Consider the following 13677-nt stretch of genomic DNA (forward strand, 5'->3'; position numbering starts at 1 on the left):
ACTGTCTCTCCCAGGGAAGTTGTTCTCCAGGATACCTTGTGGAACATTTGGGATGGCTGAGGCTGCTGCCTCTCCTGCCTCCAGCCCCCCTGCTTGTGTTGCCATAACACACTAACGAAATGTTGTTTCTTGGGGATTTTTATTTGGGTTTTTTGTTGGTTTTTCTCCTTTTTGAGAAGGGTTCAGTAACTTTCCACATCTGTTGCAGTCGATCCTGTAAATGCAGCTCCCACCACTTCGACCCGGGTATTCTATATCAGTGTGGGTGTGTGCTGTGCTGTGATATTCCTGGTGGCAATAATCCTGGCTGTCTTGCACCTCCACAGCATGAAAAGGATAGAGTTGGATGACAGGTATGTGTTCAAGCTTTCCCAGTGTGGTTTTGGGACATATTTACTCAGATTAGTGGGAGTTCAGTCTCAAAATGAGCACTCTGTGGTAGTTCACAATTTCTACTCCCAGTGGCAAGCTGTAGCAGATACTGCCTGTGTGGGGTTGAGGTGAGAGCTGTGCTGCAGAAAGGCAGTAGTTACAGGTGCTCTGCTGTTTATGAGGTGGAAGGGTTGTTCAGGTTTTGCCAGAATATTTCTGTAGAGTGCAAAGATTCAGACGGAATCAGATCTGCAAGGATTGTCATGGTTGAAGGAAAAATTGACTTGGGCACACTGGAAAGGCAGGCTGGGAGAGCTGGGGTTTTTCATACTGGAGAATAAAAGGCTCCAGGGAGACCTTAGAGCCCCTTTCAGTGCCTAAAAGGGCTCCTGGACAAGGGCCTGGAATGCCAAGACAAGGGGGAATGGCTTTCCACAGCCAGAGAGTTTTTACCTTTATTTTACCTTAGATGGGATACTGGGAAGAAATTCTTCCCTGGGAGGTGGAGAGGCCCTGGCACAGGGTGCCCAGAGAAGCTGTGGGTGCTCCTGGATCCCAGGAAGTGTCCAAGGCCAGGTTGGACAGGGCTTGGAGCAACCTGGAGTAGTGGAAGGTGTCCCTGCCCATGGCAGGGGAGGGACTGGATGGGCTTTAAGGTTCCTTCCCACCCAAACCATTGCATGCTTTTGTGTGATTGGATGAAAACATTTGGGTTTTACTGACACCTGCAGGAGACTGAATTTCAGTTTTCCCTACTTTGATCGATTTTCCAGTATTCAGTTTAGCCTTAGGGTACAGTCTGAACATTACAACTGCTTGGTTATAAAACTGGCACTGTTGGGCTCTCTCAAATATATTTCCAATCCAGAAAAAACGTAGCACATGCATGGAAAATGGAGTTGTAACATGAGTCCAAGGGCATCGGAGTGGGGATTAAACACTGAGGAGAAGGGAGGCTGGAAAAGCAGGTGGACTGAGGCTGTGTGAACAGCCTGCATCAGATGCAACTGTTCAGGAGCAGGCAGTGTGAAACTGGATCCTTTGGAAAGCAGCCTGTGGGTGGTCACCCCTGTGAAAGGATATCTTGAACTAAAGGATGTCTTGAACTGCTTCTGTTCTGCCTGCAGCCTCATGGAGTAGCTTTGTCTTTTTCATCCTCCTCTTTATCCATTCATCTGTTCCTTTCAGTTTTCTCCCTGCCATTCCCTCCCCTGGTGTCCCCAGCCCATGTGGCTTTGGCAGTGCCACTGCACTGAGCGGTTGTGGTTTCTCAGTTGTAACCAAATGAACTTGTCAGCCTTCCTCAATTCCTTTGTGCCTGGTTGTCTGATGGAGGGGTTTTAATCAGCTGAAGGTGTTAAAGGATGTGCAGCTTGCTTCAATTCAGAAAGGAAGAACATTCTATTTATAGTATGGGATAGTGTCATCTGTGTGAGGTTTTGAGGTGTCCAGCCTAGCAATGTGATCAGTTGTCCTCCCCTGTACTCCATTGCACTGGATTTCTGTGGAGATATAAGGTAAAAATCCTGAAAAACCAATTTACTTTCTGTGGAGATAAAGCTAAAAATCCGTCTAATGTTAGTCCTTTGTGGTTTGCAGGTGTAAATAATTTGCTCTGAATCACTGTATATCCTACTGACAAATTCTGATAAATTCAGGGGGCTTTCCCTGTCTGTGGAAAGAGTTTGGAATGAGATGATCTTTGAGATCTCTTCCAACCCAGACCATTGAGTGATTTTAGGAAGTTTGTGCAGCTCCTGGGGTTTAGCTCTTCAAGCACCATGTGATGACTTATTTTTTGAGCCTGAAGGTGCCTGGCCTGGCAGAACTGTGGATGTGCTGCTGTGTAAAAGCTGTTGCTCAGGCAGTGCCGGAGCAAAGGTGTAACAGAAGCAAAATGTGCCTGAAAATCAGGGGGTGTGGGGTTTGTTTTGAACAAACTCACCGAAGGAAGCAAGAATTCCCGATTTGGTTGTGAATAATAATCTGAAACTGTTTTTGTAAAAGGTTCCTGAATTGAACATGACAATGTCATTAGGGTTAACGACCTCCCAGGAGCAAGAGAGTCTGGAAACACCACCGGTGCTCTTAATTTCAACCCCCAGAACTAAATAAAACCGAGGAGGGTTGTTAACTGGAAGCTCAAGCCGAGTTTACAGGCTGCACATGGATTAGTTAGGAACATTGTATTGGAAGTCCACAGCAAATGCTGCAAACCTCCCAGCAAAGGCACTGGAAAAGTGCCAAGGAGAGCTGGCATGGCTTAACAGCAGGATAATGGGAGTTATTAAAGCAAGAAGGCATCGTTCAAATAGCTGACAGAATATGCAAGTGAGGAAGCTCAGGAAGGGAGTTAAACCTAAAAACCAGAATGAAGCCAACCCAAAAGAGAGTTTTTCAATCTTGCTACAGGCATTAAAAGAATAATTCCTTCCTCACACTTGCCTCCAGCCAAAGGAATCCGCAGGGCTAGTGAGTGATCAGGTTACAAAAGGAGTTTCCAGCCAGAGCAAGAAAAGGAAATGCAAGTTGTGCCTTAGTGTTTGATGTGGTGACCATGCCAAGACTCTCCTTCCTGGGGAGCTCGCTGCAGAGTGGATCATACTGAGGCAGCTCGTGGATGCAATAGTGGGAGCAGTTCAAATAAGCAGTAATTCCCAGCACCAAAGAATAGACATTCAAAAACTCTGAAGGAAGTTAAAGGGGAGGAGCTAGACCAGCATCTGTGGCTTTTAGGCTCCTGCTAAATGCTGTGCTGGAGCCCTGCACCTGGAAGACAGGGAATGTGGGAATAACTGTTAAAAAAAAAAAAAAAGTTCCAGGGAGAGATTGAGGCCAGGTATAAATGAGTAAGTTTGTGTTGTGAGATTCAGTACATTCTGTTCCAAAGAAAAAAATCAGTGGGTTCATCCATGATTGTGCTATAATGGGGAAGAGTGGACTTGGATTTCTGGTTTTTAAAGAAAGCCTGGCTTCAAAGGTAGCAGTGGCCCTGGAGGGCATCGCCAGCCATGTCTGACAATCCTACAGGGGTGACTGGGCCTGCCCAAGAAACCTTAAATGTTGATTATTTGGCAAAGCAGAGGTCGTATCCCAAACTAATTTCCTCTTTGTCCTCCCAATACAGTCAGCAGTGGAAAACTTGAAGTTGGATCAAAGCGGGGATGCTTGTATGTGTTTGGAGAGGGAGAAATACAAAAAAGCTTCTGGCCCTGCCATCTGACCTGCTAACAGGGGTTTTGGTCCACTACAGCTGTGAAAGCCCTTTTTGTAGGGTTTTGGCTGTGAAAATAAGACAGAAGTCAGCCTGCTGTGGTTTAGGCTGTGGTTTACCTGTGGACCCTAGTCCTTCTGCCCCAAGAAAGCATCTCAAAAAGCACATTTTAGGTGGTGCTGGAAGGGGCAACAGGTACCCCTAGGGAGGGAAGTGACAAAATAGGGTAGAACAGTTTGGGCTGTAAAATAGAGCCCTCGTGTGAGTGGGACATCGGTGCCATGAGAGAAATGTGTGCAAATCTTTCCTGGAATATAAGAGTCATTCTTGGTATGACAGGATGGTTCTGGCAAGGAATGTTTTGTCACTTTGATTATTCCAAAGTGGGGAGAAGTCCCGGAAGATAGAGCAAGTTCTGGAAAGCAAATAGGAGGAAGCTGTTCATGCTTAGTGCCAAGATTTTTGAGTCACTTGAAATACATTCTCATGTGTGAGGGACTTCAAAACTCTGCTCTTTTAAAGTCTTGCCTGGAAAATCTCCTGGTTCTGACCTCGACAAGTTAATTTGGAATGTGTTGGAGTGGCAAGCAGTGATGTTGATCTGCATTTTTGCTTCCCCACAGCATCAGTGACAGCAGCAGCTCGCAGGGGCTGTCGCAGCCCTCCACGCAGACGACGCAGTACCTGCGGGCTGACACGCCCAACAACGCCACGCCAGTAACCAGTAAGTGTTAATCTAAGCACAGAGCCTCCTGCCACGCTGCTTTGGTGGCAAGTGCAAGAGAAGAACATCAGTCATTCTCTGGCTCTGTCACTTTGCTTCTTGAATTCACACAGTGTGCGTTTGATCCAGCCACGCTGTAGTCAGGAGTGAGTTTGGGAGGATGTGAGTGCTATGAGCATGAGGCTGTGTTTGTCCCTGGGGTTGTTCTCCCTGCTCCCAGAGCAGTCAGCCAGCCAGGCTTCACCAGTAGCTGTGGACTGTGCTGTACACTGGGAAGAGCCTGCCTCGTGTAGTCCAAGCAGAGGAGAGAGAACAGGATGTATCCACCCAGCCCTGGGATCAGTTATTAAAGCAGGTGATGCCATGTGCATGAATCCCGATGGTCGTGTATTCTCCTGTTGCTTATTCTCCTGTCATCTCCTGTTGCTTACAGCTTTGCTTGAAGTGATACAAAATAGCTGAAGAGAGCAGTGAGAGGAAAGGAGGGGTGGCAGCAGTTTAGATACTGACCTGGTAACTGATACCACAGAATCACAGAATATCCCAGCTGGAAGGGACCCACAGGGATCATCCAGTCCAGCTCCTGGCCCTGCACAGACACCCCAACAATCCCACCCTGGGCATCCCTGACAGTGTTGTCCAGACTCTCCTGGAGCTCTGGCAGCCTTGGGGCTGTGCCCATTCCCTGGGGAGCCTGGGCAGTGCCTGATCACCCTCTGGGGGCAGAACCTTTTCCTGATACCCAACCTAAACTCTCCTTACACAGCTCCAGCTGTTCCCTGGGGTCCTCCTGTCCCTGGTCACAGAGAGAAGAGCTCAGAGCTGTCCCTTGGGAGGAGCTGCAGATTGGGATCAAGTCTCTCAGTTTCCTCCAGGTTGAACAGACCAAGTGCTCTCAGCTGTGTTCTGAGTTAATTCTGTAGTTAATGACATATTTGTTACCTATGAAATTTTTACTCCTCAAATTATTGTGTGGTGGAGGGCTATCCCAGCCAGCCCTGCTCCAGGGAAGGGACTGTTCCAGCTGGAGGAAAGGTGGCCAGCATAGGACACCCATGGGGTTTTTTTTTAAACCAACTAATAAGACCCCAAAGTCTCTCCCATTGTCCTCTGATGGCACTTGGTGGTAGTGACTGTCCCATCATGAGGGAGCACAGCAGAAAGGTCATCATTACTCTCAGCCCTCCTTTTTCCCTCCCCATGTGTGGAAGCAGGTGTTTACCTGAGGCTGAACTGCACCTCTGGGGGAGATTTGGGGCTCATTCCTAAATTGTACTGTGTCTCCCCGTCCTGGGTTGTCCCTAAAAAAAAAAAAAAATAAACCAACCAAAAAAACACCCCAAAATCTTATTTGTCATCCGAGTTCATCTTTCCCTTGCTAAAAGCTGCCTTTAAAATGTATTTGGTTTGGTATAAGCATTCATTTAAAAACAGGCTTGTAAAAATTTATTATATGAGATGTTAAAAAAATTCCTTTGCACAGAGTTTGGAAGAGACCTTATCCTGCAAATTATCCTAGAGTTGATTTCCCTCTTGTCACCAGAGTACCTCCCCAGCCCTTTTATTTTCTGTCTCTTAGAATCACAGACTAATTTAGGCTGGAAAAGCCCTCCCAGATCATTCAACTGTTCCCTCAGCACTGCCAAGGCCACCCATGTCCCCAAGTGCCACATGGCTTTTAACTCTCTCCAGGGGTGGGGTCTCCACCAGCTGGGCAGCTGGGCCAGGGCTGGACAATGCTTTGGGAAGTGGGATTTTCCCTCATGCCCAATCTGAACCCCTCAGGTGCAACTTGAGGCCATTTCCTCTCATCCTGTCCCTGTTCCCTGGGAGCAGAGCCCAACTATCCCCAGCTCCCCCTCCTGTCAGGGAGCTGTGCAGAGCCAGAAGGTCCCCCTGAGCCTCCTTTTCTCCAGGCTGAGCCCTTTTCCAGTTCCCTCAGCTGCTTCTGGGGCTCCAGCCCCTTCCCCAGCTCCGTTCCCTTCCCTGGACACGCTCCAGCCCCTCAGTGTCTTACCCCAGCTCAGGCTGAGCTGCTGATGTCCTGTCAACCTCAGGTTTTTTGTTTGGCTTTCCAAGTGACTCAGGGTTATTTGGCCGAGTTCCAGTTGCTGGAATGCTGTCCCCCAGAATCCTCTGGCCACAGACAGGGGACCAAGCCCAGGGTGGTGGTTCAACCCTCCTCACCCTGCCCAGTGTGGTGGCCACTGTGCCCAAGTGGCACCTGTTTGCTGGGGGCAGCCCTTGCTTCACTGTGTCTCTTACCTGCTTTGAGACAACCCAGTAGCACTGGAAATGGGGAAAATTAGGAGAAGAGAAAAAGTTGGATGTGTGAAAAAAGCAGGATTGACTTTCTTGGTCATTTCACAGTTCCATAATTTTGCTTTCAGTAACATTTAAATTTTGAAGAAAGTATTATCAGAGTAATTCTCTAGATTTCTCTAATAATTCATATGCATGTACAAAAATATTCCAGGCTTTCTGACTCTCCTGTTGTATCCAGATGTCTGGAAGTGCCAGAAGAGGGCACTGCTAGTTTGTTAATGTCCTGCTGGGGTACGGCATCTTCCCAGCTCCGAGTTTTCCAACAGTGTCTTTCCTCCTCCTGAGGGCAGTGCGGTGTTGATCACCTTCAGTACAGGAGTTTCCTTCACCCGGAGTTAATAATAAATGCATGACACTACAGAGAATTCCTGTGTAATTTCTTTCCCTGCAGATGATTATTCTTGTGCTTTTCATTGCTAAATACTATCATCTTTTTAAAATGAATATATCATATATTTAAGATGGTGCTGCTCCCTTGTGTGTGGAGCCATAGGTGGTCAGAGGTGAAGCCCTATGCCTGTTCTCATTCCAAGGGTATTTATGTTGGATTGTTTGGCTCTGCTGGCTCCTCAGGTTATCCCACATTGCGGATAGAGAAGAATGATCTGAAAAGTGTCACTCTTATGGAGGCTAAAGCTAAAGTGAAGGACATAGCCATCTCCAGGGAGAGGATCACCCTCAAAGACGTGCTCCAAGAAGGTATTTGCAGCACTCAGACACTTCATTCCTGCAATATGCTGTAGATATATAAATACAAATAGATGGATATTTATTTACAGACTTCTCTGAAATCATTCGCAGATGACGTTTCTGATCTTTGTAGCTTTGGTGGATGGGAGGAATGATGAGTTACGTTTGCATTTGGGGTGTGGGGGTGGGGAAAGCAGCTTCCAGAATTAATTAGGCTGGGGGAGCGACCAGGCGTGCTCAGTAAGTCATTGAGCTTGTCTGTCTTAATAACCTGCTCCCTGAAATGATGGGTGACTGAGGGGAAGGGTAATCACTCCGGGCTCTCAGTGCCAAGGTAACTCACTTTTGGGAGTTCCTACAGGAGAGCTGCTCTTAACAACAAAAAAAAAAAATCAAAGCAAAACCAACCCAAAGCCCAGAAAAACTTCAGTTGTCCAAATTTGGTGTCTCAGTTTGATAACTTTACTTTGGAAATCTAGTTGGCAGATGCAACATTTACAGCCCTGATATAAAAGATTCAGAGACTACCTGGTTGTTTTCATGGAATATCCTGAGTTGAAAGGACCACAAGGATCATCCAGTTCCTGAATTGTTCACTCTTTGTTTACTGTGCACTTTGAAAGTGTTCATGCACAACATTAATTGGTTCTTGTTGATACTGAATTTGAAAAATAGGCTTAAATATTTAGTTTTCTTTATCATTCACCTTTACTGCTGCAATTTCAAGTCTCTGTTCCTTGAGAAATCAAACTTCCTGAAGCTGGAGATTGGAAATAATCATCCTTTGGAGGCAGAATGCTTTGTATTAGTCTGAGCAGCAGTGGAGGATGTTCCCATTCTTGGTCAGAGTGTGCCTCCGAACGTCTGGGGTGGCAGCTCCGTGCTCACTTCCAGTGTGAGCTCTGGAAAAACATTCCTTGGCATGTGGGATGTGCTTTGTGCTCCTCTGGGCTGCCTGGGGCTGGGATGTTGGGAGTCACCCATGACTAGAAGTGACTCAGTGCCCCAGCAACGCTTCAGATGTCTGGTGGCAGAGCTGCCCTGTTCTGCCAGATGAGGCATAAGGAGCTGTTGAATGCAGTTTGGACCCAGTTCATCCTGGGATGTTGTTTCTTAGCCTCCAGCTGTTACTTTGAGTCAGAACCTTCAAAAGTTAAGCACAGAGTCGTTAAGGTTAGAAAAGCCCTTTGAGTCCAAACACTCGCCCAGCAATGCCAATTTCACCCATGTCCCCAAGTGCCACATCCACATGTCAGAGGACTTAGAAGACCTGACCAATTTTAGTTCAGGATCACAGTGGTGTTGAGTCTCTGCCATTGAAGAACAAAAGAGCTTCAGAGGGGAAGAAGGGAATAAAGTAAATGGCATGCATGGAACTTTTTTACAGATCTTGGCCACAAATTCCTTATAAACTTCACGTAGGTTCCATAGCTTCACCTGCTCTTACATTTTGGAAATACATATTTGGGCACTTTCTCAAAGTCTTCAAGAACCAAGGCAGGAGGAATTTAGTTGCTGTTAAGTAATTCAGGGTGTTGTGGTTGCCTGAGAGTCTCCTGAGTTCAGCTGCTGCTTAGTGAAATTGCAGTTTGAAGACCCCTGTCATGCAGGGCTTCCTTGCAGCCCCAGGGTAGGTGACAGAAGTGTTGCACTGCCCCTGTTATTTAGAAACAAATAAGACCTCTATTTCATACTGTCAAAGATCTTTCAACCTAGTTAGGCAGGAGGAATCCTTGGGAAGGGGCTGTTATGCTGGAATAGATGTGTGGAGATGATGCCCACTTTGGTGCAGAAAAGTGTTGCCAAGCTGAGCAGTAAAAATCAATTAATTCTTTGTGTATTACCAGTTGTTCTCAGCCCAGCTTCTCAGAGTAACTCCTCTTCCTGCAATAGCATCAGTAACAGCTTGTGAATGGAAAAATGCTGGAGAGTCTGAATGACCCCCAAACAAACCCAGCACCTTTCAGCTGAGGTGAAACTTGTGAATAATGTGATGCTGGCTGTTTCCAAGTGTTCCCTGTGTGCTGGCTGGCCAGAATTGCTGTTTCCTTGTGAATGTTTCCAAAACAACTTGGTCCTTGTGAGAAGTGCCTTGGCTTGGAATTGCAGACTGGGTGGGTGAGAAAAGGGAGCTGCAGTTCTTAGTGCAGGGAGTTGACTGAAGTGCCACAAATAAACCACCATCATATTGATATTTAATTTCACTGGGCTCTGCTGCTATCACTAATTTCACTCTCATGCTTTTCCCCTGGAGTTTTATTTATGTAAAACTTCAGCATTTGCTGCCTGTAGTTGTGAATCCCCCTCGTGCTGGAGAGCAGTTGGGTTCTCTCTTGGTGACTTTATAGGGTTTGGAGACACCTTAACTGCAGGCATTCCTCACTTTCTGCTGTGAAAGGTACTGTTTGCTCAAGATACTCCTAGTGTTATCAGTGGTTCCTAACCACACTTTACTGATTGGATGTTCTGTTCCTAGGCACGTTTGGGCGCATTTTCCATGGAATTCTAATAGAAGAAAAAGACCCCAGTAAAGAGAAACAAGTTTTTGTCAAAACTGTTAAAGGTATGTTTGCATGAAGGAGCGGGTTTGTGTGCAGGTGTTTGAACTGTGCTGCAGGCCGAGGGTGCCAAACCTGGCTTTACAACAACCCCCTTCTCCCCAAAATACACAAATGATAAAAAGCAAAAGCAGTTGGGATACTTCCTTCAGCCACAGAGAACAGCAATCTTATATGGAATAAAAATGCATGTGTTCTCCACCAGTGCCTTCAGTCATCACCCTTGAATACTTTTGTTTATTATTCTTCTAAGTAAAAAATTATATTGTTTTTTTTTTCCCAGCATGTCATTGTCTTCCCAGTCACAGCCTTGTCCCCTGCAAATTGCTGAAAGACACCTGAAATGTATTTTAAAAATATTTTACAAATGCATGGCTGTACAAAAGACAGGGCATGGTTTCTGCCTTCCTTAAGCTTTGCAACTGAAGTGTGAGAATTGACATTTAGAACTGAATTTATCCAGAAACACCACCTGTGTTCAGGAAATACCTTGAAATGAGGATAGGTAGACTTAAGGAGCAAGGTGGGTGTAGATGAAAAAACTGCAAATGTCCTACATGTCTGTCACACGTATCCCATGTGTATATTACAAGTATCCTACTTGTATCCCTATGTTTAATGTATCCTACATCTCTCCCTTCCTCTGCAATCATCACAAGTTCTCTTTTTAGTCAAATTCCCCGTACAGGGGTTGCTTTACCACTTATTTTTCTCATTTCAGTTGGGTGTCTCATTGCCTTTGGTTTTTCATTTGACAACTTCTTTAATTATTTTTTGCAAAAAAATAAGCATCTATAAGAATTTCAACTCATTCTGCTTTTTTTTTTTTTTTTCTTTTTTTGCCTGGCTATTAATTTTTGAAGATACTGATTGGGAAGTGGGGAAGCTGCTGAATTTTGTTGATGAATCTTTCTGCTACCCATTTATTCTCTGCCACCTTTAAAAGAAATATTTTGCTTAAAGGAAGCAGCCACCTTGGTCTGTTTCTGACACAATCAGATGTGTGTGGTGCTCTTCTCTCTCACATGACATAGAAACATGGAATGGTTTGGGCTGGGGGGGACCTCAGAGCTCTACCCCCTGCCGTGGGCAGGGGTACCTTCCATTATCCCAGTGCTCCAAGCCCTGTCCAGCCGGGCCTTGGACACTTCCTGGGATGCAGGGGCAGCCACAGCTTCTCTGGGCAACCTCTGCCAGGGCCTCACCACCCTCCTAGGGAAGAATTTCTTCCCAATATCCTATCTAATCCTGTCCTCTGGCACCTTAAAGCATGTCCTGTCCCTCCATGCCTTGTCCCAAGGGGCTCCAGCTCTCCTGGAGCCCCTTTTGGGGGCTCTAAGTTCTCCCTGGAGCTTTCTCTTCTCCAGGTGAACACCCCCAGCTCTCCCAGCCTGGCTTCTCTTATTTAAAAACCAAAAAATTTGCTTCTTTCCAGTATTTTGGGAACGCTTTCTGAATTCTGCCTCCTTCTGTTCCATTTCCCTGCCAAACAGTTCTGTCTTTTTTTATTTTCTTGGCTCTTATTTAATAATAGTTCTGAAAAACATAGCCCTTGGCACGCGAGCTACTTTTTATAACATTGGCTTAAACAACATAACATTTGTCAAAAGTGATCTTAATTTAGCTGCCTCCCATGACCTCTTATTGAATTGCTTTCCCAAAATGGGACTTCCAATTCACTCCTAAATCCATAATTCTCCCTTACATTGGCTTGTGTCTGTGACACATTCGTGTCCTATAGGAAAAAGCTCTTCCCTTTGCAGGGAGGGATTCACTGCAGTGAACTGGAGCGTGGTCCTCAGGGAGTGATGGCATTTGTAGGGTCACTGTGGAGAATTTCCCAGCATTAAAAAGGATCTGTGTGTAAAAAGTGTAGAGTAGGTTTAGCTGATACTTGGGCTTGGCAGCAGAATTTTGCAAGGAAAAGAAGCTGTAACATCCCCTCTCCTCACAGCAGCTCACTTGCAGTGCTGATGTTACTCAGCTTCATTTTCACATCCTGGCTGTGATTGCTGTGTGTGCAGCTAGGACATGTAATAAGTTGGGAATTTTATCTGGTTGGAAGAAAAAACCTGCAAAAATTCTCTTGTAACCAGAGTTTTTACTTGATCTCAGTCGTTGTGTGGCCACACACACACTGCTGTTCTGGCACAAGCAGAAGCAGGGCAGGACCATAAAAGCTTGATGGGTATGAGAACCATTAAATTGACTTAAGTATCTCTTTGCTGAAGGCAGTAAAGCCTGAGGGTCATGGAAAATAGACAAGGAATAAAGGCTTTGTCTGTGGAGTTAAATTATCCCTTCCCAAAAGTATGAGCTGCTCCAGAACTGCCTTGTTTAATCCAGAGGTGCACTCTGAAAGTGATAAAATGAAGTCCAGTGGTGCCCCAAATGTCAGGAAACAATGGGGAGTGGGGGTGGAGTATCCTAGATCTTTGGAAAATGTGAACTGAGGTTCTTTGAGTAGGTACCATGAGGAAGAATAACCTCCTTGAGAGAAGAAGCACCTCTTTTTCCTCACCAGGATGAGAGCTTGAGAAACTGAAGACAGTGTTCTGACATTAGGGGAGTTATTTTGGCTTTAAACTTGGAATTTCAAGAGAAACCTAGAATCCCAGAATGGTTTGGGTTGGAAGGGGCCTTAAAGCCCATCTCATCCCACCCTTGCCATAGGCAGGGACACCTTCCACTGGGCCAAGTTGCTCCAAGCCTTGTTCAACCTGGCCTTGAACACTTCCAAGGATCTAGGGGCAGCCACAGCTTCTCTGGGCAACCTGTGCCAGTGTCTGACCTCACAGGGAAGAATAAATAAATAATTTTTTAAAAATTGTCTTCCTTATGTCAAATGTAAATCTACCCTTTTCCTGTTTAAAACGTTGCCCCTTGTCCTGTCCCTGCAAGCAGTGATCAAAAGTCTGTTTCAGTCTTTCTTACAATCCACAAGCCACAGAAAGGTGTCCTTGGAAAATTTTCTTCTCTAGGCTGAACCTCCCCAGCCCAACAAGTATTACAGATGGGCTAAGAGCTTGGGTTTGTTGGCTGTTAGGAGAAGAGCTCTGTGCCACTCGGGCAGGTGTCAAGGTTGTGCTGTTCACGGAGTGGTTTCTGAATGAAAATCCATGAAGAAAAATCGTGCCTGCCACAATGAATCTCTTTTCATGTGTCCCTCCTTCAGCTGTCACTGTACTACAGCATCCATACCCTTTTAAGAGGGGTTATTGCCAATAGTGTGGACAGAGGGAATGTGCTATCAGTTTTCCCATTTCCTGTGCTGGGGAAGATGAATGTTGTGGCTGTTGTCCTCATCAGGCATTAGTTATATCTGTGGGTATTTCCTGTTCTGGAGGGAGAGTGATTGCAGCCGTGTCAGTTTGTCTCTTCCCCATGTTCTTTCCCTGTGGTTAATTGTTGCCCTCAAAGGATCAAAAGCAACAGGTAGTTTACTGCAGCAACTGCAGCAGCCCTTCCCACTTTCCTTCCCTGATGTTTCTCAGAGCTCCAGTGAGATGCAGAACATTGCTGTTAACCAGGAGAGTGAAAACAGGATCCCTGATTTCTCTGAACTTTCTGTTTGTTCCCCTTCTGAAGTGATCTGCTCTTAAAGGAGTCAGTAATACACGAAAACTGAGAGAGCCTGGACCTGCCTGAGAGGGGGAAGAGCCCATCCAGAGAGTTTCCTGAAATATTCTGTATTCCCTGTTGTCTCAAGCTGGGGTAGAACTATTAGGTCAGATTCTCAAATAGCAAGTTTGAGCCTGATTAAGGCAGTATCAGTGCAGGGGTTGAATCGGTTG

At 45.9% G+C, this 13677-nt stretch overlaps 1 protein-coding gene across 1 annotated transcript in view; it reads left to right on the forward strand.

Moving 5' to 3' along the window:
• RYK (receptor like tyrosine kinase) overlaps window positions 1–13677 on the forward strand; it is a 55916-nt gene that overhangs the window by 23521 nt on the left and 18718 nt on the right. The window contains exons 6-9 of the mRNA XM_068201156.1: window positions 209–353; window positions 4210–4310; window positions 7209–7334; window positions 9802–9888. Of these exons, the coding sequence (XP_068057257.1) occupies window positions 209–353; window positions 4210–4310; window positions 7209–7334; window positions 9802–9888 (459 nt within the window). The remainder of the gene's footprint in view (window positions 1–208; window positions 354–4209; window positions 4311–7208; window positions 7335–9801; window positions 9889–13677) is intronic.

The sequence above is a fragment of the Anomalospiza imberbis genome, chromosome 10 (assembly GCF_031753505.1).
Source record: "Anomalospiza imberbis isolate Cuckoo-Finch-1a 21T00152 chromosome 10, ASM3175350v1, whole genome shotgun sequence".
Lineage (NCBI taxonomy): Eukaryota > Metazoa > Chordata > Aves > Passeriformes > Viduidae > Anomalospiza > Anomalospiza imberbis.